Raw genomic sequence first — 24,205 nt, 5'->3', positions numbered from 1 at the left:
CCCTGTACAGATTATTTTAACACTGCCCAGTAGTAATGCTTAGTTTTCATTATTGTCACAAGTGAAAAGTGTGCCCTTGTAACTTAATTTCAACCAATCAGAAGTTGACAGTTTACTTTCTCTCCTCAGTCCTGGAGATCAAACCCAGGGCCTTGAATGTGCTATAGGAAAACACCCTGGAGAGGCACCAGGGGTACACCCCAGCCTCACTCTATCTTTGCTGTCTTTTGCTTCCTCCTCTTCTTTTTAAAATTTATTTTCAAGTTAAAAGTTGACCATTTCATTTTCACATTTCCCAATACACATGAAAACTGCACTTTTATCCCACTTCCCCAGCACACACAAACACACACACACACACACTGTGTATATAAGTGTTTGCCTTTGTGTGTGCATCATGCACACTCCTGGTGCCTACAGAGGCCAGAGTGGGTAACGGGTCTCCTGGGTGTGGGATTACTGACTGTTGTAAGCTGCTGTGTGGGTGTTGGGAACTGAACCCGGGAGCAGCAGATCTTTTGCAGACATTTAAACAAAAGCAACAAAAAGTCGACTTAAACTAAACACTAATAACTTTGTAACTATTTACAACATGTCTGACAGTGTGCTAGGAAGATCATAATACACCTTTACAGAGAAAACACTCCTGTGACCTTTAGGGATAGATTAAAGAGCACAGGGCCCTGCTGTGCAGCCCACACTGGCCTCAGGCTTGTGATTCTCCTGCATCAGTCTCTATAAAGTGCTGGCATCGAGGGTGTGCCAGCCTGTAATCGCCCAACTCACACAACCTGTTTCTGCTAGGGTGTTCCTTTCCTCCTTTGTCTTCTCCTCTTTTACCCCTGCACTTCTGTAGCTCTATTAACCTATCACATTCTGGGGAGAACATTTGTGTTCTGTTTTCAGTCCTAATTCCAGTTTTGCAGCTAGTCTTAGTTAGCTTTGTAGCCCTGGCAGTTTACAGCATCTTCCTGGGCCTTTTGCCTTAAGGCTTTGTGATGTAGGTAAAGGAATGGTGCTGGGCTGGACGCCCAGAGCCCTGCACATGCTGAGCAGGCGCTCTGCTCTGCCGCTGGCCCAGACAACTTGTGTTTCCTTAGTGTTTACTTCCTGCCCTTATTGTGCTGTAGGATCGCACCTAGCTGCTCGTAATCTTGCGTGTACTTACCACGCCTCTTTAGGCTTCTTGAGGCTGTGGCAGCTCCTTGGCTATTTCTTGCTTTTTATGCCTTTGATGTTTTTGAGGAATACCAGTCGGATATTTTGCACAATGTGTCTCTTAGGATTGGTCTGATAACATTTATGAGGACCCTATCTGTCTGTTTGTCTGTCTGTCCTCAGCATGAGACTGTGCAGCTGTGGGTGTGCCGTGGTGGCCTTGTTCTCACTTTCCCCCCTGAAGCAGAGGCATTGGCTTGCCCATGAGCTTCTGGGTAACTGTTCTGCCTCTGCCTTCTGTCTTCCTTTAGGAGTGCTAGGACTACAGATGCGTGCTGTCTCCTCTGGCTTTTTATGTGGTTCTGAGCATCAAACTCGGGTTCTTTCCCACCAAGCCATCTATCTCCCTGGCCCCTGCTGTTTTTCTAAAGATCAGGCTGGGTGGTAGGAAGACCACAGGGGTGATGTGCTGTCTTTATCCAGTATCAGGGATGTATACAATCCTTATTACCTATTGCATTGGTAGTGACTGACAGGTTTCTTCAGCTTCGCTCCCCATGACTTTCTGTACTGTATGAAGTGAAAGAAGTCACCCTGTGAGTTGTCCCAATAGTCAGAGGCTCTGACTGACCTCTTTTGACATAAGGAATCTCCATACATTAAAAAACAAACAAACAAACAAACAAGCAAACTTCTGCATTAAAGGTGTTTTTTTCTTTCTTTTTTATTTATTTCTTTTTTGTCAGTGTCATGTATTTCAGGCTGGCCTCAAACTTTCTATGTAGCCAAGACTGACCTTGAACTGGTGATCTTTCTGCCAACATTTCTTGACTGCTGAGATTACAGGCAACTGCTACTTGGTTTTCAAAATTCTGGAAATTTCTAACTCAGGTGCTCCATGCTTGCTAGGCAAGCTTTCTACCAACTAAACATCATTCGTGGCCCCATTTTTCCACTGTTCTACTTCCTGGGTATCTTCATATCTTCAGCTCTATAGATCAGTCGGATGTTCTTTGGTCCTGGAGAATCTCAGTTCCTCCACCCTAAGCCTTTGTGTACTTTCTTTTCGTGGTTTAAAAGGGAAAGACGTGGAGTGACTGAGGTGACCCTACAGCTAGAACTCATTCCCACTGGAGTGCTCTCTCAACAGGTACGATGACTAATATCCATTCCTTTCCAGTTTTGGAAACGGACAGGAAGTCAGAGAGCTGGGGAGGATTTGGAAAAACACTGGGCTCTGATGAATCAGATAATGAGTTACTATTTGATTGTGCACTAGGTGCCAGGCAGTTTACTAATTGTTTTACACATACTTTTCTCATTCAGTCCTGATGTGCATCCTATGAAGTAGGTGTGACTCTTTCATTTTGTGAATGAAGGGCCCAAGACCTGCAAAGGGCAGATAATCCACTGAAGGTCACACAGATAGAGATAGAATAGGACGGAGGACATTGCAGGCACTGGCCTACCTAGCCCTCATTCATCATGCTTTGCTTGGGCCTGGAACACCTGTGTTGCTGAGCGTGGCAGTGCAGTTACCTGTGGAGCTGCTTCTAGCCTGCTGATGAGTTGCAAGTAAGTGTTGAGTGGGGTTTCTGAGAGTTTTGTTCTTTAAGGGGTTAACTCAAGGCAGGAGAGGTGGCTCAGCAGTTAAGAGGCAGTGACCGTCTTCCAGAGGACCTGGGTTCAATTATCAGCACCCTTGTGGTGTCTAATAACTGTAACACTAGTTCCAGGCTTTTGGCTTCCATGAGCACCACATACATGTGATGCACAGGCATACATGTGGTATATAGGTATACAGGCTTACATGTGATGCACAGACATACATGTGGTGCACAGACGTAAATGTGGTGCATAGACATACATGTGGTGCACAGACATATATACAGAAAAAAACACTTGCATGCTTAAAAAACAAACCTTATAGAGGTTAACTTAGTTGCATAGAATGGCCTATTCCTTTAACACCTCATTATTCCCCCATCCTACTATGAGTTGGTAAGCTTTCTATCACTGTGACAAAATGTACAAGACGCTCAACTTAAAGGAGGAATGTTTTATTTGACTCATGGGTTCATCAGTTTTGGTCTGAACTTGCTTAATCAGTCCCATTGCCCTTGCACCTATGCAAGGTGAGTCCTCATGGCCAGTAGTTCTTGGCCCAGGAAGCCTCTCTCTTAATGGCAGCTGGAAGCAAAGAGAGAAGGGAAAGTGTCATGCCGTGCACGATCTAACTTCATTTTACTAGGGCTCACCTCATATCAGTTCCCCACGTCCCAAAAGTACCACAGGCAGAAGGGCAAGCCTTAGCACACAGGACCCTGGGGCATATTGAGGATTCAAACAGTAGTTGACAGAAATAAAGACAGTTCACAGTAGCTATTCCTGTCCCCCAAGAGCAGACAATGGCAGTGGTAGAGCAGAGTGGAATCTCAGTTCCTAGTGATAATAGCGTCGCCCGAAGTATGAACCTTTGTTTGCCTACTTTCTTTAAGAAACAAACCAGCAACCACAGTAGCAGAAACTGTCTGGATTAAGCCACCATTATTCCATGCCCCTAACCATAGTCAGACCTGGTAAAGGATCTGTGTTGGTTTGAATATGCTTGGCCCAAGGAGTGGCACTGTTAGGAGGTATGGCCTTGCTAGAGTAGATGTGGCCTTGTTGGAGGAAGTGTGGCCTTGTGGGAGTGGGCTTTGAGACCTTCCTCCTCACTTCCTGGAAGTCAGTCTTCCCCTGAGTGCATTTCGATCAAGATGTAGAACTCTCAGCTTTTCTCCAGCCCCATGCCTGCCTGGATGCTGCCATGCTTCCTGCCATGATGATAATGGACTGAACTTCTGGGACCTGTAAGCCAGGCCCAATTAAATGTTGTGGAGAGCTCTTGTGCTGCCTTCTAGGAACTTGGCAGGAATTTGACCTTGGGCTAGGACAAGGAAGTAGGCTCTAGATGAATACTGCTGAGGAATGTCTTTGTATCTTGATGGGCCTTTGGTCATCATGTCTCTTCACAGCAATGCAAACCCTAACTAAGACTGGCTCCAACTTGAGCCTTTTGCATGCCTCCTCGTATCACTAAACTCTAATGTACTTTGTTAAAACGAGATTGCCTAGACCTGGGGCCGCATTGACTCAGCTACTGGCTGCTTTTTAGAAAACCTGGGTTTAGTTCCTGGTACATACACAGTGGCTCACCGCGGTCTGTAACGCCAGTCCCAGGGGATTTGATGCCCTCTTCTGGGCTCCTCAGACAAATGGTGCATAGACATGAATGCAGGCAAATAGACACAGACACCACACATACAACCAGCCAATCAAAGCCAAACAGGTGGTTCCTTATATTTTTGCTTTATTTTAATGACCTTGGACAAATTGTTTCAGTTTTATGAGCGCCTCTTCTTATTTCAGTTACCTCTTTTGATTGGGAATTCCAGAGGTTGATGATGAGTGTGCTTATCAGTTTGAAGTTCTCATGTGTTAAGGAGTCCTTGTTACCTTCCAACAAGTCAGGAATATGGAAACAACTTTTTTTTCCGTGGTTTTGGCATTTACCTAGTGTCAGCTTAATTGAGAATAAATGAACAGAAGTTTGGAAGGAAGTGCTACTTCTCTTCCAATGCTTTTTAACAGGTTATTTGCATTGCCTGGACTGCTGCTGGGTAGGGGTCTAGAATTTGCCTGTTTTCAATATGGCTACCTTCATTGCAACAGAAGTTTGGTTCCAGAAGTAACATTAACCAAAGAGTCATTGTATTTGGAAAGTTGTTAATTTTTAACTCCCTCTAACACCTGTTTGTTGAGTACACACAACAAGATAGAGGATTCATTTTTTTTGTAATAAATATCACCATTTCTAAATAGTCCTTTGAAAGTGTTATAACACCACCAGTGTCCATGATCCCTTCTTATCCTGAGACCACACCCTTTACTGTTCATTTCTCCAGGAGGACTTGTCCTATAGTGGAGAAAGCTGGAACTCTGGGGTTACAGAGTAGTTTTGTGTTATTCAGTTTAGTATTGTCACTGGAGTGGAGGATTTGGTTTCTGAGTGCATTCTGTTGGATTAAGGCGTGTGGTTGCTAGTTTTAAAATGTGCAGTTATATTTGTTTTTTGTTGTTGTTGTTTATTTGTTTTTCAAGACAGGGTTTGTCTGTGTAGCCCTGGCCATCCTGTACTTACTCTGTAGACCAGGCTGGCCACAAACTCAGATATCTGCCTGCCTCTGCCTCCCAAGTGCTGGAATTAAAGATGTTGGCCACCACAGCTTTTTCTTTTCTTTTCTCTTTTCTTTTCTTTTCTTTTCTCTTCTCTTCTCTTCTCTTCTCTTCTCTTCTCTTCTCTTCTCTTCTTTTCTTTTCTCTTCTTTCCTCTCTCTCTCTCTCTCTCTCTCTCTCTCTCTCTCTCTCTCTTTCTTTCTTTCTTTTTTTTTGACAGGGTTTCTCCTCTATGCTGCCCTGGCTGTACTAGAACTTGATCTGTGGTTCAGGCTGGCCTTGAACTCACAGAGATCCAACCACCTCTGCCTCCTGAGTGGTGAGACTAAAGGCATGGCTTACATTTGACTTAATGGGATGCTTTCTATGAAATGCTTTAATATCACAAGCATGATTTTATCTTCTGCCCAGTCTGTTTCTTCTTTTTGTGTAAATACTTCATAGTGTGGCATATTTTCCATATTTCTGTAGTGGCAGATAGTCTCCAGTGCTTCTCAAATCTCATTATGTCTGCAGATCCGCTGGAAACCCTGCCAGAATGCAGGTCCTGGTTTCATAGGTTTTAAGATTCTGCATTTCCCCTCCCTTCTCCTCTGCTCTTCCTTGTTCTCCCCTCCCATCCCCTTCCCTCTTATCTTTCTCTGTGTGACAGGGATCTTACTGTATTTCCCAGGCTGGTTTTGAACTCCGGGGCTCAAGGGATCCTCTTGCTTCATTAGCCTCTTGAATAGCTGGAACCACCTACAGGCCCCTACCCCTGCTCTCTGCAGTGGAACTCAGCATTTCTAGCAGGCTTCATGTGGTTCTGCTGGTGACTGTCCCTGGAACAAACTGGAGGACCAGGCACCCCCTGTCTATCCTGCGGGGCGGTGGCTCTCAATTCTGGCAGGTATTAAACTCCCCTAGGAAGCGCAGTGCACACATAGCCAAGTCAGGGGCCTTGTATGCTAGCAGGTTTTCTCTACAGAGCTACACCCTCACCCTTTGCTTTTGACAGTGTCTTGATATGTAGCCCAAGCTGGCTGTAGACTCGGAGGTCTCAAGCTTGGAGGCCTCTAGCCTCCACCTGCCCCATGCTTAGGATTGTAGGGGGTATGTGTGTGTATCTATATTTGTGTGCCTATGGGTGTGCCTACATGTATGTGTGTGTGTGTGTCCATGCCCTACTGTTCTTTAGTTTTAAACCCAGACTTGATTTACTGTATTGTATTTACTTGTATTATTTTATTTTAACGTGAGTCTTATGTATTCAAGTTGAGAAGCTTCTTCTGCTGATGGCCTGCCCCACTTAGGGGAACCTGTTTATCTAAGGAGCTGGAACTTAATGCTTTCCTGTCTCATGTGAGTCTACAGGGCATTAAGTACTGCTGTGGACTTGTGTGTGGTAGTACATGGATATCAAGTCCAGCTTCTAGCACTTTCCCAGCGGCCATCCTTGGGATGGATGTACTTGACTGTCACCACAGAGAGGCTCTGTTGGAGTGCTCGGGGTCTGGGTGGGCGTGGGAGGATGAGTGACCTACACAGAGGTCGGGCCTGCTGGTTGTATGTCTGCCACAACTTCTTGGAAGCAGGGGCTCTGCTTGTACAGGAGGGCACACGGCCATTGTGTTTCATCAAATTGATGTCTAAAAATTTTAAAGTTCAAATCATATTTGTATATTTGGAAAGAATGAGGATCCTGAGGCAGCAGGATCCCAGAGTATGAGGCCCACTGGGCTAGGTCACAAAAAACAAACACACACACACACAGACACACACACACCACCCACCTTACGAACAAACAGTGATTGCAAAAGCTTCAGGCTCCCCAACTCCCCACCAAACTAAGAAGAGGTTTGTGCAGGGGTGGGGGGAGGGTGATCCTTAGAGGCATCTCCGAGAGTGCCTGCTGTATGGCCTGCACCCAGGGTAATGGGAGGGTTGGGGAAAGACTTGCTTGATTCCGGTAATTCTAGGCCAGCCTTGGCAACATAGTGACAGTTTAAAAGAACAAAGCCTGTGCTGGAGAGATGAGATAGTGGGTTAGGAGCACTTGTTGCTCTTCCAGAGGACCCAGATTCATTTCCCAGAATCCACAGGGCAGCTCACAACCACCCGGAACTCCAGCTCCACCGGATCTGACACATTTGTCCTCTGAGGGCACTGCACAAAGGTATACATACATATAAACACATAACCTAAAGTAATAAAACAAATCTGTATAAAGTATTTATAGAGAGGACTCTTGAGGGTGGCACAATGGTTCATTGAGTGAAGGTGACGGACGCCAGGCCTGACTGTGGGAGAGGAAGGAGCCGACTCCCACTTACCTACTGATATCCACATGGGTGTTTTGGCATGACAGTCCCATGGTCACAAAATAAATAAGTAATAAACAAATGGATAAGTATAAAAATAGATGAGTCTTGGAGGCTGTAGCAGACAGCTCAGTGGTTAAGTGGCTCTTCTTTCAGAAGACTCGGGCTGGATTTCCGGCACCCACTTGGTGGCTCACAACCATCTGGAACTCGAGTCTCAGGGCATCCAACATCCTCTGGCTTTTGCAGGCACTAGATATGGTTGTGCTGCACAGACATACATGCAAACAAAACACACACACACACACACACACACACACACACACACACACACACGGAGAAATTAAAAGAAAGATAATTTTAAAGGGGACATTCCTTAGCCGAGCACCCATCCCCTTATACAGACTCTCTGGGCTCCTTCCTTCTCTAAGATCACAGACAAAGCCTCTATACCCTGCTTCCATTTTACCATCATCATCATCATCATCATCATCATCATCATCATCATAGTTTTTGGGGTTTTGTTTTTTTTTTTGGGGGGGGGGTTGTTTGTTTGTTGTTTGTTTTTGTTTTTGTTTTTTGAGACAGGGTTTCTCTGTGTAGCTCTGGCTATCCTGGAACTCACTCTGTAGACCAGGCCAGCCTCGAACTCAGAAATCTGCCTGCCTCTGCCTCCCAAGTGCTGGGATTAAAGGTGTGCGCCACCACCAATGCCCAGCTATTTTTAAGAGTTTTAAAACAGGATTCCTGTGAATATCTGGCCAGGAGAACTCCATCGTCTTCTTCTTTGTCAAAGTGACTAGAAAAAGTAACTTTACTGCATTGCTCAGCTACAACAATAATTAATGTTATAAAGGAATGTATGCTTAACACCGGGACAGTGGAATAGAAGAGAGCCTGGGGTGTTCTACTTTATATTCCTGTACTGTTTGAGTTTTGCCAGCGAGTGCTTACTATTTTTGAAAGTTAATGAAAGGAAAGTAAGTTTTGAGCCCGGTGAATGAGGAGGAGCTGGAGCTCAGCTGTCGCAGCCCGAGTTTGTCTTCAGCACAGAAACAACGAAGAAAAGCGACTTAAAATGCTATTTTCCCCTGAGATGAGTTACTGTAAAAGTAATGGCAAATGCTGCCCTGTTGATAAAAGAAGTGATTGATAAACTGTCGCGCAGATGATCGTCGGAAGGGAGCGTGTAATTGTGTTTCCACTGAAGCTCATTTTTCAAGACGCTGCCTGGTTCATCATTTGTTCATGAGTTTGGGCTAACCCCATCCACTTGTTTCCACAAATGCCAAAATCACTTGAAAATCAAATCCTGACTTATAATTACTGTTGCCTGCCTCACATAATTAAAAACCCCAAGTGTTTCCTGCTTAATTTTTTTTATATGTATTTTATCTTTTTCTTGCGACGTAACAGAGCCTTTGAGGATTAGCTCACCTGCAGTGGGAGTAGTGGAACACATCTTTAATCCGAGCAGAGGCAGAGGCAGAGGCAGAGGCAGGTGGATATCTGTGAGTCTGAGGCTGGCATGGTCTACATAGTGAATCCCTGGATAGACAGGATTACATTGAGAGACCCTGTCTCAAATTTTAAAACAAATCCAAACTAATCTAAATTAAATGTTCAACCATGAAGTTCCTGTGATTAAGAAATAACTAGAAAACGGCTCTTTGGAACAGACTAAATTTCATAACATGCTTATTCAAAACTCAGTAAGTATGGAGTGTGTTTTTAGAAGTTCAAATGACAATATGAATGATTTAGATGAGGTCTACTCAGAACTACTTGGCTATTGGCCTAGGCTTTTCCAGTGGTTAACATCCTTTTCCTTGTGTGGCGCCGATTTAGAAGTCTCAGAAACAAGAGTGCGTTTATTTTCCTTGTTTGTGGTCTTTCATGTTAGCCCTCTCCAAATTAAAAATAACTTCCCTGAGCTCCCAGGGAGATAGGATATTTCTCCTAAGATCCAAATACTTGCCTTTGGTGATGTTCACCCAGTTTTAATTTCCCAGAGCCAGCGTGTTTTTATTACTCCAGATCAGTGACACAAAAGTCCCTTGATGAAACAGGTGCTGCCAGTTCTTTCTCTTTACCTTGACTATTAATTGATACAAAATTTCAGGAACATTAATCGCCCGGGAAGCTTTATAGTTGTTGCATCACGGATTTCTGGTCGAGCTAATTTTAAAAATACTTGGCTTTAAAAGATGAGCACTGTTTGTTTCAACATTTCAAAAGAAGTCCTGGCACAACCGCCAAGTCCTTAAGCCAGCTCAGAGGGTGCCGGTGACAGCACCGTGATGGACGGTGAGGTGCCGTGGGCGACGGTGAGGGTCTGTGGGGGCCACAGAGGGTTTGAACCTTCCATGTCAGTCCCGTCAGTGATGTTTGATTTTCTTTCCGTAGCCAGAGTTCAGGGAAATGGTTCCTTTTTAGAGTAAATGTCCCTGGCTCTCACCTTATGGAGGCATCCGCCATGACATCGGAATAGGCTTCTTTGCCATCACTGCTGGGGTTCTGTGCTCGTAGGGTTCTTGAATACTTCGAAAATTACAAGAAAAGCATGTGGATGTGCATTTTTATACTGTGTTGGCACTGTGAAGATTGTGCATAATTGAACAGGATCTTCCCCATTTCTCCATCCTCCCCCTCCGCTTGAGCTGTAGCACAATATGTGTGTAACTCAAAGCTCTTTCGGATTGAACGGACCTGCATTAGTTTCCTATTGCTTTTGTAACCGTTTGCAAATTAAAGGCTTAAAAGCAACCTGAAATTAAGAGTGTCTCTAATTCTGGAGGTTCAAAGTGTAAAATCACTCTCACTGTACTCAAAAGAACGCCTGGCAGGGTTGTATTTCATCAGTAGGCAGCACAGATAGAGAATGTCCTTACTTTTCATTTATTTAGAGACAGGGTCTCTTACCGGGTAGCCCTGACTGGCCTAAATCTAACACCGTGTAGACCAGCCTGGCCTGCAAGTCATGGAGAACCTCCTGCCTCTGCCTCCACAATGCCAGGATTAGTTGTACAATAGAAGCCAAGTATATTCGTTGGCCCATGGTCCATTGCTTCATCCCCAGTGCAGTACCTTTGCTTCTCTAGTTCTTGTGCGTCACCACTACATCTTCTGGGTCACCATGTCTTATGAACATCTCTGAGATTCTCCTGCCTTAACTGTGTCAATAAGCCATGTCATTACTTAGGGTTACCTACAGAATCCAAGTGATCTTATGTGCACGCCCTTTAACTGTGTATGAAGACACACTGACAGGCTGTGGGGATTAGGACATTGGGATCTGTGCTGGAGGCATTATTCATCCCATCACCTACTCTGATAGCACAACACATCCTCCTCTTCCTCCTTCCTCATTTCACTTACTGGTACAATCACCATGAGACTGGTGACCTGTGAGCCTGGCCCTTCTTAATTTCTCTTCTCTCTTTCCCATCCTTCTGTCTCCCTGTCCTAAACCAACTTGCTTCCAGATCATGTCCAAAGCTGAGCAAATGTCTTGTTGCCACCACCCAGTTGTATCCAGTTTTATCCTCGTCATTAGTTTCCACTAAGTTTCGAATGGATGTCTTAAGCATCCTGGATCCCCAGGCTGGCTCCCTGCCCCTCCCTTTCACTCTTGGATGTTCTGAGTTAATTACAGTGCAATACTGTGTGGGCTACGTGTCACAGTGGCATACATTGTGCCACATGACTAGATCTCAGTTACCTCCCTTCAGCCATGTGGAGATGGAAGTGAACTCTTACATCAGAGAAGACACTGGAGAGGCTTCATGTAGGTTAAAGATAATTATCTTGAAAGGCAATTAGGATCTCCATTAAAGACTTTAGTCTTTTTTTGTTCATCTGATTGAGTATTTCCTCTCCATCTTTGGAGATAGAGAATGAAACTGAGCTCGGATTAGCTGAGTCTCCCTCTCCCCTTCCTGAAGAAAGAGTATGTTTTAAGAAGTTGCAGATGGGTCATTTCTATTGTGTAAATAAACGTTATTTTGTCCGAGTAGTTGGGGAGATTGCAGTAGCATCGACGAAGTGAGACACCTGAAAACGTGGGGTGCCACCCCTGAAACCAAAGCTGTGCAGGCTTCCAGTCCTGTTCCGTGTGTCCCCACACCTGAGAGGACAACTCTAGCCTAATGAGATTGAGGGGAAACCAGGCCATTACCTGACAAACTTGGTAACAAAGGAAAAAAAAGTCAGGATATCATGATCTATACACTTGCCCCCCCCCTTACTTTGACGATATTTTCAGCAATTTTTATTTGTTAAGATCCTACCTTAATCAGAATTTCTCAAGACATCTGAAAATGAAAGGTAGAACACATGAAAATGAGATACTCCAAGAAGTAACATATTCTGCAAATTAAAATTGATTTTAGATCAGAAGTGCTATATTGAGCCCCCCAGGGTGGAGACTGAAGACGCCCTTGTTAATGTCCTTCGCTCCGTCCGGCGATGACCGCGTGAGTCGCCTGTAACTGCTTCACATTTCAGTTTTGTGAATGCAAATGTCTATTGATTTTTTTCCCCCTTCAGTAATGTATTAACAAGTTTCATATCCTACATTTTGGGTTATACTTTCCATTTTGTGTTTTAGCAACTGAAACAGAAAATGTGTAGAATTACTTTGAGCCTTGTTTTGAAATACAATCACAAGTACTGTTCAGATCTTTAGCAAGCCCCAAATATATCATAGAGAAGTCGATATTTAAATTAAGCAGAAGATGAAGTAACCTGTTCTTTCCTTAATGAGAGATAACTCAGGCACTATGCAATCCACCCCTTGCCTGTTAATTTCTCTCTCCTGGTGTTGGAGATCGGACCCAGGGCTTTGATTATCATAGCAAGTGTTCTACCACCAAGCCACACCTTAAGCCCTGATTTTAAAAACCATTCCCTATGGTGCTGTAATGCATTTTGTTGGTATTCTTTGCTTCCTTTTCTGAGCAGTAGACAGAAATAAGTGCATTGAGATGTACAAAGGAAGGGTATTTTAGGTATGGAGGGCAGACACAATAAGGCCGTGAGGTGGAAACGGGCTGAAGAGCCTGCTGGGTATCTTACTGCTGGGTTTTAATTCTGTGTAAAAAGCAAGCTGTAGACGGGCTCTTGCTGTAAGGGCGAAGCAGACAAGAAACAGGAGAAGGCAAACAACACCTGTCAGGTGGAATCCTGTCTCTTACCTGCTGCCTCTTTGGTTTTATTTTTCTCCATCAGACTTCCTTGTACATGGCTTTAGTTGGATATTGTCACTCCCTCTCTAGGCTGGAAACTCCTTGAAGGCAGGCTTAGTGTGCTGCAGGTTCTGCTGTTTATGTGCCTGTTACACGGTGTGCACTTGATACTGTTGAATACACGCTGGCTGACACATTTCAGATTTCCCCAGGGGAAGAATCTGCTCTGTCGTCCAGGACTGGGTGTGTATCTCTTAGGCCAGATGCCCGGCCTCCATTCTGTCAGGCTCCATCCCTGCGCCGCCCATCATGTGACAGATCCTTTGATAGCCTTCTTTGCACCTGCAACCTATTTGTTCCTGGTTCATGAGAATAATTTTGCCAGATGCTGTGCTGTGCTGTGGGGCAGGCACTTCCTCACACTGTGCTGTGAGGAAGCAGGAGTTTGGTGGTCTTGACCTGTATCCTTTTTGCCTTGTGACTCTGTTCCATCCTGGTCCTTGGCGGTAGTCTGTCTTTCCTCCTGTTTCTGTCCTTTCTCTCGGCTGTGCCACCCAGAGCTGCCTTAGCTTCTGGTCTTGTCTGGAAAGCTTTCTGCTCACCTGCTTTAAGTGGTCTCTCCTCTGCTCTGTTGTCGGGGTGGGAGCAACACCATTTCCCCCTTCATCCTTTAACACCTTGGATCCTGAGTGTAAGGATTATATCAGAGTCCACGCTGTCTCACTAAACAGAGTACGCAAATCCTCACAGGTTATTTGGGGAAGACAAAAGTAAGTTGGGTGTTTTTCCATCTTTATTTCATTCAGATAGTTAGCAAGGCTGGGATACAGGTGTAGAGAAAACAAAAATCTTCACTCTCGTAGACCTTACATTTTGATAAGGCAGGTACAATAATTATACAGCTACATAAAGCAATGCTAGGTTATTGCTGTGTTGGATTCTGTGAAGGAAGGCTCTAATATGCTGTGCAGACATTTATTATAAAGATGTGTTGTGGTCAGGAGAGCCGCCAAGAGCGTCAGGGAAGGGTGGCTTGAGATTGGAAGTCGTGGTGAGGACTAACCAAGCAAGGACATCGGGGAGATGTGGGGTGCTGAGGAGGGTGTGGAGCCGGGATGTCACGTGGGGAAGGAGAGTGATATCGGAGGAGGCTGAAGAGGGTGGTCAGGGCCAGATTCAGGGCTCTGTGGACATGAGAAGGATTCTTCTCCTTATTCTCTGGACAGTAAGATGCCTTTGAACTGCTGTGAGCAGGAGAAATAGGGAGACGGGTATTGAAAGCATTTTCATTTTAAATCACTGGTGTGAATGCTATGGAGAGTCCGGGCAGTTGGGTACAAAGTCATAGCTTACGTGGAAACAGCAGTTAGGGCACCGTAACCACATACGCTAAGGTGAGATTAGAAGCGTGCATGTGCTGAGGTGAGATCAGAAGCGTGCATGTGCTGAGGTGAGATCAGAAGCGTGCATGCGCTGAGGTGAGATCAGAAGCGTGCATGCGCTGAGGTGAGATCAGAAGCGTGCATGCGCTGAGGTGAGATCACAAGCGTCAGATGGAGCTGCTGGTTGTTTCCTTCCACCTCGCCAGCCTTCACCTCCGCCAAGCTAGGATTATGAGCATGTGCCGCGTCTGGCCTTTATACTCACTTCCTACCTAATGTACTTAAATAAATACCAAAAAAGTCGGTTTGGCGGTTGATTTACCATAAAAGGCACAGAGGCAATAAACAAGTCAAATGAGAAAGGAAGACTCAAAGGTGTATAAATGAAATACACCAGAAACTCATGGATTAAAATAATGGCTGTGGTCCATGCAGGACTAAGCTCCAAGATCCTGCAGTCTAAGCACGGAGGTCTTTTCCTTGGTCTGGACATTTAAAGTCTTGGGACCTCTGTGGGTTAGGATCAATTACACCTAAGGCCTCAGGGCTCCAGCTCATTGCCTCAATCTGTTCGATTGATTGATTTGCATTTTTTAGACAGGGTCTTGCTTTGTAACCCAGGCTGTCCTCATACTTGCTGCCCTCTGCTCACTGGGGCTGTGTTGTCACACTTTACAATATCTTTAGTAATAAATCACAGACTAGAATGTTACAAGAGCTAAGCTACTTCCATGCACTTCTTGTTACAGATTCAGGGATCTGAATCTTATCAGGGGAACAAAGAATGATAGAGGAGGCAAAACATACAGAACAGGCAAGTCCACGAGGCAGCGAAGGTTCACAGTAGACCTTGGTGGAGTTCCTTCAGGGCCCTCCCTTACACCATCTTGATTTTTTTTTTAACTCATATTCGCAACTACTTATTTATAGGAAGCACCCTTCCTCCCTCATAAGACACATTATTCTGGAACAACAGCAACAGCACCCAAAACCATGTGCAGAAGAGCTAGCCTTATTTATTAGCTGTTTGCATTCCAACTACTGAAACATAAGAAAACCAAGAACCAAACACATAAAGCGAGTCATCCAGGAATCCGCCCCAGCCTCTGTCTCCTGAGTTCTCTGCTAAGACTTTGTTCTCCACACACCCCAACGGTAGTTAGTTCCCTAGCAAGCTCTTGTGTTGTCTTGGTATTATGCTAGGGCCAAAGGCTCAGGAGGATCCCGGAGAGCCAGAGAAAGTAATACAGTAGGGAACAGGAAGTCATGTGAATGCAGTCACCACCCCAGCCCGGAGCTCTTGAGATAATGGCACTGATCCACTTTTGGTAGTAGGTTACGTTGGTGTAGACTCCAGGAAGATCCTTACCACATTCCAAACCCCAGCTTATCACACCTATCTGCATCCAGACGCCGTCCAGGAGACACGACAGAGGCCCTCCAGAATCGCCCTAAGGGAGACAGAAAGTCTGAGCTCAGCAGTGAGTAGCCCTCGGGGAGGAGGGTCAGTCAGGGAGGTCTTCAGAACTAGAACTGGACCCTCAGCTGTGGAGTTCTCAACTTCTGGGATCAGAGAGTGTGAAAAGTATACATCAGCCATTTCTAGATGTTCAGCTGATATACCGTGAAAACAAAGCAAAATTAATGTGATGTTTCCGTTAAGGTTTTCACTACAGAGCAAGACTAACTCGGTATAATATATCACCCTCCCTTTTTGATTGTCTTTTTTTTCTAAGTGCTCGTTTCTTCTGTGGAGTGACAATGACAGCCATTAGGAGTTTGTCTCCTGTTTTGTTTCTTTGTTTCATATTGGTTTTCCGATATAATGTTGTTCACAGCTCTCTTTGTGTGTCTGGTCTACGATTGTCCACTCAGTTTTGATTACTGTCGCTTTGTAGAAAGCTTTGGACTAAGACAGTGTGAGTCTTCCGACTTTGTTCTTCCTTTTTAAGACTGTTTATTGAATTTCCATATGAGTTTTAATATCAGCTTATTACTTTTCTCAGTGTAGCTAACTTTTTTATATTCTCTTTCTTTTCTCTGCTTCAGTAATACCATTCTCATTTTCTTTGTTCTTTTTCCAGGTCTGGTTTCCTCCCCACAACCCCAGTACTGTGCGCCCCACCCCCCATCAGCGGCTTTCTCTCTGCTCCCTTCCTTGCCTCTTCTTTCTTCAGTTCTCAGACTGAGACTGGGCAGGTCTGGGCCTTGTACGTCCAGGCCCCTCTCCCAATGTCTTAATGTGGAGATCAGGTTCTCCACTTGAGATATTCTTGTTTACAGAACTGACATTACAACTATGAGTTTCTCTCTAACCACTGTGTTAGCACCAAATCATAGGATATGCGTTTATTTCATTTCTAACTAATGAAGTGGCTATTTCCTAATTTTATTGTGATTTCTTTTTCTGACTCATTGGTTATTTAGAGATATGTTAACAACTTCTATGGAGCTGAGTTGTCCATATTTTTCTGTTATTTGTCTCTAATGTTATTCTGTTGTTACTAGAGATCTTCCTTTGCTTATGATTTCAATCCCCTAACTGGATTGAGGCTCGGCTTAGAGCCTCGAACAAGGTCTGTTCTGGAGAATGTTCTGTGTGCACTTAAAGTGTGTTCTGTTCTTTGATGCTTATCTCATAGCAACTCTGCTGTGGATGACATTAAAATAGCCAACTCTAGGAAGGCTGTGGAGAGAGGTCAAAAGCAGACAGAAACTGGGGTTAATCCTTGGAAGAAAAAGAATAGCACTTTGTCCTTAAGTGGTTTTCTCTAAAACAGGCCCATCCTCAGCATATCTGGTAGCAAGAACTTAAATAGAAACATACAGTCTTACTGGCTTGAGATCAGGGAACAGAGCTCAGAGCTACTACAACAATTAGAAAGCAAAGGGAGAGATGCTAAAAAGAAGTGAAAGGGGTTGAGGCAGTTGCCTGGATTCACGTAGACCAACATAACACATACCGCATGGAACAAGGGTCCAAGCGGTGGCTGGGTTGGTTGGTTGTTTTTAGGATGCTGGGAATCAAACCCAAGGCCTGGTGGATGCTTGGCAAGTCTGTATGTACCACTGAGGAACACCCACAAACCCTGATGGCTGACTGATCAGTTAGTTGATCAGGAGACTCCAGATGACAGCTGAAAAGTATATGATGAAATAATATACCCTACACAGAACTTGAGGCAAGGAAGGAATGCTGAGAGTGGGAGAGATGATCTTCCCCGGGGGAAGAGCACACCAATTGTTTGTCCAATACCAAATGGTTAGCCCTGAAATAATAATATTTCATCATATAATTTTTTAAGAAAAGTAAAAAGTGGGATATTGTGTGTTTTCTTCAGTATATTTATGAAAAATTACAGGTTTTAAAAAATGTAGTAACAAATGGCTACATTGGTTTACTTCAGCAATTCTTTCTCTCTCTCTCTCTCTCTCTCTCTCTCTCTCTCTCTCTCTCTCTCTCTCTCTCTGAAACAGGGTTTCTCTGTGTAGCCCTGGCTGTCCTGGAAAACTCACTCTGTGAAAATATACATACATATATATGACTGTATATGCATAACAACAATGAAATGAAAATGGAGGCTATGAATTTGAAAGAGATCAGGGATCGGTATATAGAGAGCTTGGAGAGAGGAAATGAAAGGGGAGAATAATGTAACTATAATCTTAAAAATAAAACAAATTTAAATATTGATATAGGTCAGTTGATTTGTTCAGCATAACTCAAGAATTATTGTCAGAACTATCATTTCTTGGGTTGTAATTTATTGCTAATTACAGATAAAACAACTTAGATCCACATTGATGTCTGGAAGGAAGGAAGGAAGGAAGGAAGGAGTGTAGAAATGCCTCAAGAGTGAACACTAACCTTGCAGCTATCCTTCCTCCCCTGGGTCTCACCAGCACAGAGCATGTCTTCCTTGATGACCCGCTCCAGCTCCGGGAGGAAGAAGCCAATTGGGTTGTACAGTTTTTCACATGCCTCACTGGTAATGATGGGCACTTCAACTTCTTGGAGGGTAGAAGGGTACTGGCCTGAAGAGGAAGACAGGAATGAAAGATTTAACAGTTGGAATCAGCCACCTTCCAGCCATCCTTGTTTATGGAAAGGGCCGAAATGGTTAAATCAAAAAATGATAATAAATTTGAATTCTTTCTGATTTAGGATTTTTACTTGTGCCAGTATTCTAAATAAAGAATATTCAGATAACTTCTGATTAAGTCAAAATGTAGGTAATCTAAATTATTCTAAAATTACTCTTTCTCATTTTTCTGCTTCCAGATAGATCCTGTCCCATCTCTACTTCACCTGGAAAAGTGTTGACATAAATTTTGTCAACAAATTAACATACATACACCAAACCAAGCAAAGCTAGACTCTCCAAACATCAAGTCATGTTTAATAGTCTCTGAAGGAGAGATAATTATGTGTTTAAATTGTTAGTATTTGCTTTCAGTTATAACCAGGCTCTAGGCAAGACACAGGAGTCAATAAACGTATAAGTGTCAAAAGATATTCCATCTGAAAACTCATAGATTGATTTGATCCAGTTGAATAATACTAGCTAGGGCCAGGTGTAGACACCTAAGTTCCAGGAAGGTAAGATACAGGGGCATGAGTTCAAGGCCAGCTCTGGCCACTGAGTAAATTTAAGGCTAGCCTGAGCTACACAAGACCCTGCCTCTCCCCGTCTCTCCTGTACCTTCCTGATTTCGTCCCCATCCAGTCACCCAGCAAGAAGCTGGAACTGTCAGCTGCTTTGAGATATTGGGCAAGCAGATGGGCAGGATGACAGACGTGAAGGTGACCCGGGAGGACAGCTTCAGCAGGGCGATGTCTCCATCTGTATGGCGGTGTTTGTCAGGGATGACAATTCTGGACACGTAGTATTCTGTGCCTGTGCTTGAGTGCTCTCTGTCTATGGATCCAAGCCACACACTGTATAGAAAATTGTACCAGGTCCTAAGAGGAAAAGATAGAGGAAAGTCAATGGAGTGTTGGCCTACAGAAGATCAGAACAGGCTGCAAGCCAGTAGGCAGGGTTCCTCCGTGGGCTCTGCTTCAGTTGCTGCCTTCAGTTTCTGTCCTGTCTTTACTTCATGATGGGCTACCCCTGTAGCTGAAGCCAACCTTTCCTCGCTGTGCTGATTTGGCCCCTGGTTTTTATTACAGCCATAGAAAGCGATTGAGACAAGTCTCTCCCTGATTGGTTGTCGCTCCTCTTCCTAGCCCATAGGGTTCGATTGATGTCTTCTCATCACTGTGTAAGCTTCCTGCACTACAGGTTAGATTGCATCTTGCGACTGTATTTCTCACCAGACCCTTTGCTTTTCCTGAAGTTAATAACGTAGCCTCATTCTGCTTTCTGTATACCCATCACAGATCCATCATTTTGTCCCCAAACTCTATGCTAGAAATATAGACTCCTCAGTATGTCCAGGCCTGTCAGGGAGTCTGTGAGCACCCACCCCACCCTGCCCCACCCCACCCCGCCCCATTGTGTCCCTTGGCCCTCTTGTTCTGGTCTACTCCAGCTGCTTTCATTTTGGACTTACATTTATAATATTTATGATCTTTTTGAGAATTCTCTTGTGTTACAGCCTACTACTATTCTGTCTTGATCCATGTTTTCCTGTTCCTCCCTGCCCATATGTGGGTGGTAACATTTTTATGAATTAGTATATTTGTAAGTGTCTGTGTTTATAACCTGTTGATCCATAGTATATGGGTAGACTATACAATTCTGTTTTTATTTATTTATTTATTTATTCTTTTTTTTTGGTTTTTCGAGACAGGATTTCTCTGTATAGCCCTGGCTGTCCTGGAACTCACACTGTAAACCAGGCTGGCCTTGAACTCAGAAATCTGTCTGCCTCTTCCACCCAAGTGCTGGGATTAAAGGTATGCGCCACCACTGCCTGGCTGACTATACAATTCTGGCCTTGGAAGAAACTCTCCCTGGGCATTTTGAAGTCACTACAACATTTTCCTGGGTTTTCATGGTTGTTAATAAAAAGCCTGTTATTTTGACTTTTGTGCATATTAATTATCTGTTGTTGCACAATTGGTTGCTACAACAATGTGGTGTGGTATGAATGAAAATGCACTCGTGTCTCAGATTCTTTGAGTCAGGGGTCAGATGTGACCTAACTGTTGTCCCCATCTCAGGGTCTCTCAAGCTGCTCCAGTCAGAGTGGGCTTGCAGTCATCCCAGGCTTGACTGAATCTGTTTCCAGATCACTTATTGAGTTTGAGTCTTTGTGAGGAACCAGTGTCATGTGGTACTCACCACACAGCAACTTGTTTTCACACAGTGCCTCTGAGAAAGCTCAGATCATGTTTGTGATCCCAAAAGCTCAAGACAAACCCCGGCCTGTATTTCAGAAGTAAGCTGACACGAAGAAGGGGAACTGTTTTGCCCTGTTCCATTCACTCCAAGGTGATGTAGGGCTCCCCACAGATCTGAATGCTGGCACTGGTCTCCTGGTTCCCATGACACCATCCAAACATTTCCCAGAAGCCTCTGCGTGTTAGCTCCCAGCTACAACTCACTTTTTTATGCAGTGTGCTGCTGTCAGTACCCAGTGGTCACTGATGAGGGAACCTCCACAAATGTGGGTGTGGCCAAAACGTAGGCTGACCTGCCAGGGCCAGCGCCCCAAAGCAGCACCTTGGCCGCCCACAATGCGTCCAGAGTATACAGGTCGTCCACATACTAGACAAAGAAGAGCAGGGGACTGTGCAGATTGAAGTTCCTCCATTTTCTTATTGTCCCCAAACTCCCATCTCATCCTTTTCTAGGATCTAAGTCCTCCCTGAGACTTCGTACCCTTCCCAATTCCATTTTTAAAAAGACTTCTTTATTTAGATACTCTATCTGTATGACTATTTTGTCTGCACACCAGAAGAGGGCATCCCATGGAACTACAGTTATAGACAGTTGTAAGCCACCATATGGGGGCTGGGAATTGAACTCAGGACCTCTGGAAGAGCAGCCCATGATCCTTCCTAACTGCCAAGCCATGCCTCTAGCCCCCCAATTCCAGTTTCAGGCCCACCATGAAAGTCAGCATGAGGACTACTCACCTGATTGCAAGTATTTCTTTTTGGTAAAAGAACCCTGGTAAGCTCCTACAGAAAACACACCATATCATTCATTAATACAGAAGAACACATCTTATATTAAATTCACTGAACAGAAAGCTTTCCAGATTGGTGGTAAGGCTAAAACTTAGAATTATCTGCCAGTGAGCAGGGCTCTTGATAATTATATATCTTCCTGCCTGTGCCAACTGAGGTTTACATTTTACTTGGTGATGCAAGGTCATCATCAGGGCATCAAGTATGTTCACTTGTGATTCAGTGGTGCCCTGAGATGCTTTTGAAATTTATAGGCTCTTTATTTTTGTTTTCTTTAACTGAACTGTCATTTTACAAAACGTTTGTATCTTTTGTGCTACCTTTTACCTCTTTGCTACTGATAGCATGCCCTTGTTTTAATCAGTTGTGGGCCCGAGAATTAACTGAACAAGCTACTTAGCATGCCAGAAGTGCCTCTGGTTTCCTCTGCCTGGAGTGCAGTTTTCCCAGGCCTGGGTCTTATCTAACTTGCTCATTTCCATGACGTCTTCTTCTCAGTAGGGAGTGGCGATAGCCCTGAGCAGTGATACATTTTTTGACATAGGAATACACCAAGTAGCCTCAGACCTGTGGGAGAATGGCAGAGACCCTCACCTCTGGGGGTAGGGCTCAGAGGGATGGCAAACCTTCCTCTGGCTCATATGTGGGTGCTGATAGTTTGGGCAGAAAATGCCCACATAGCTTTCATGTTTATGGCCTGAAGAATGCTCCCCAGCAACGGCAGACCTGCCTCCTTGTTTACGGGTATGTAATAAACTCCCCTTTTTATTCAGCTGTATGTAATGAACAGGCTGAGGCTCTGAGCTTCTGTGGCTCCTGTCACCCAACCTCAGATTTTCTGTCTGTGTATGTGTGTCTGTCCTTTCCTCATTCCCTCATGTCCCCAGCCAGGCGAGTCCCTGGAATGGTACCTGGGAGACCCCTTGTGCTGCTGGGGCTGGACCGCATTAGCCATGTGTTCCACCAGCTGAGCCCTACCAGTTTCTTTCAAGTGTGCTCAAATGTTTCCTCTTGGAGAGGCTACTTTATACTAACTGGTTACCTTTTTTTTTTTTCTTTTTGTGTTATGTAGGCTAGGTCAGCCTAGAATTCCCAAATGTAGTCCAGTCTGGCCTCAAATATATGATCTTCTTGCCACAGATCTTCTGAGTGTTGGAATTACAAGTCTGCATTGTCCCTGAACTTTAGGTGCCCTTTTCCTTTTGTGACATTACTACACATTGATATGCTTTATAATTTACATTTTCAGTACGTGCACTGATTATGTCCCCAGAAAGCAAGGACCGTAGTTTTGTTTACTGCTTTATCGAACCACGCACATTATAACGGTGGCGTGTATGCAATAACCTCCCAAGAGTTTCTCGGATGATGCCACTCACAATTAACTCCCATACGTTATCCTATGATGCCTTCTTGTGGCCAAAACCTCTGCTTTTCTCCCCTCTTGGCTCTGCCCTGGGCCTCACCCAGCAAAAGCAGCAGCAGAACCATGGGGCCAGCTGGGCCCATGCTTCTGTCCTTAGGTGCAGCACTTCCGGCTTCCGGAATGCAGGCCCCTGGCGGAAGCGGAAGGGGCAGGACCCGCTTTTCCCGCTAGGAGGCGCTCTCAGGGTTTTCCCCTTCGCCTGGGCCAGACTGCAAGGGATTTAAGCAGAGCAGCTGTGGGACCGTGCAGCGCTCCCTACTGTCTCTGGGGAGCCACTGGGTGGAGGTCGTTTTTTTGTTTGTTTTTTTGTTTCATTTTGTTTTGTTTTTGCTGAGGGTGAGGGTAGGGAGTATTGGGAAGGATTAAGGTCTTGTCTGTCCATAGCACAAAACTGGAAGGTGGGCAGGATTTGAGGATTAGTCAAAAAATAAGAAAAGGAAAAGAAGAAATTAACCCATTCTCTTGAGTTAAATCTGTTTGTTTTTACAATCAGATTTTCTGGAAAATAAACTCTACGACAGTTCTCTATGCGTGGGACATTTATTGTAGTGTGATCTTGGGGTTAACACTTGTGTGTGTGTGTGTGTGTGTGTGAGAGAGAGAGAGAGAGAGAGAAAAGCCAGGAAGGGGCTGTTACTAGGATGCCTGGAGTTAACCTAGGACAGCCCTTGAAAACCGGAACTGGGAGAACTTGGGTTTGGATAGCTTGAGACCAGAACTGGGAGAACTTGGGTTTGGATAGCTTGAGAGCTTATAAGCAGGATTGTTGAGTGTCTCCACAAAGATTCCTGGCATTCTTACATTAAAATGGCTCAACTACAGTCCATACCACCTACCCAAGAGCTTTCTTGCATTCAACTTAAATTCCTAAGAGGCTTTATTTGGTGCAGATGATCGGTTCTTACCAGGACATGGGTTCTCTTGGCTGTGGATTATCTTTGAAGTACGCATTCCTCAAATAGAAGGAGTGGGGAGAGGACGTGGAAATGTGTCGGGGTAGACCAGCAGTTTTTTAGTGTATTTGCCTTCAGCCTGACCCCTCCCATGCATGCACCGTGTGTGTGTGTGTGTGTGTGTGAGAGAGAGAGAGAGAGAGAGAGAGAGAGAGAGAGAGAGAGAGAGAGAGACTGAGTCCCACCCAGGCTGGCATCAAAAATGTGATCTTCCTTAGTTAGCTTTTTAGACCTGCCCCACCCTGTCCAACCCACTTCTTTATTTAAAATAACTACATTTAAAAGATTTAAAAGACATGTTTAGAAATAAATATTTGGAAAAAAAATTGTCCCCATGTTTTGCTTACTGACGGCCCTACTACTTTTTTGCCAGGTTTTCCAGATTCACTTGTCTTCCGTTGTATCTGTCAGATAAGCCGCCATCTTCACCGTTACCTCGCT

General features: G+C 44.5%; 2 protein-coding genes across 2 annotated transcripts in view; one reads left to right on the top strand and one right to left on the bottom strand.

Annotated features, from left to right (window-relative positions):
- Sh3d19 (SH3 domain containing 19) overlaps positions 1-24,205 on the top strand; it is a 154,833-nt gene that overhangs the window by 6,466 nt on the left and 124,162 nt on the right. The gene's annotated exons all lie outside the window — the stretch shown is intronic.
- On the bottom strand, positions 15,444-22,894 carry Prss48 (serine protease 48). The gene is made up of 6 exons (XM_052180245.1): positions 22,852-22,894; positions 21,332-21,376; positions 20,798-20,960; positions 18,948-19,207; positions 18,113-18,279; positions 15,444-15,695 (listed from the first exon to the last, which is right to left on the bottom strand). Exons 1-6 carry the CDS (start codon positions 22,892-22,894, stop codon positions 15,444-15,446), a joined length of 930 nt encoding a protein of 309 aa, XP_052036205.1.

This window comes from Apodemus sylvaticus, chromosome 4, assembly GCF_947179515.1.
Source record: "Apodemus sylvaticus chromosome 4, mApoSyl1.1, whole genome shotgun sequence".
Taxonomy (NCBI): Eukaryota; Metazoa; Chordata; class Mammalia; order Rodentia; family Muridae; genus Apodemus; species Apodemus sylvaticus.
This window is presented reverse-complemented; position numbering and strand designations above follow the sequence as displayed.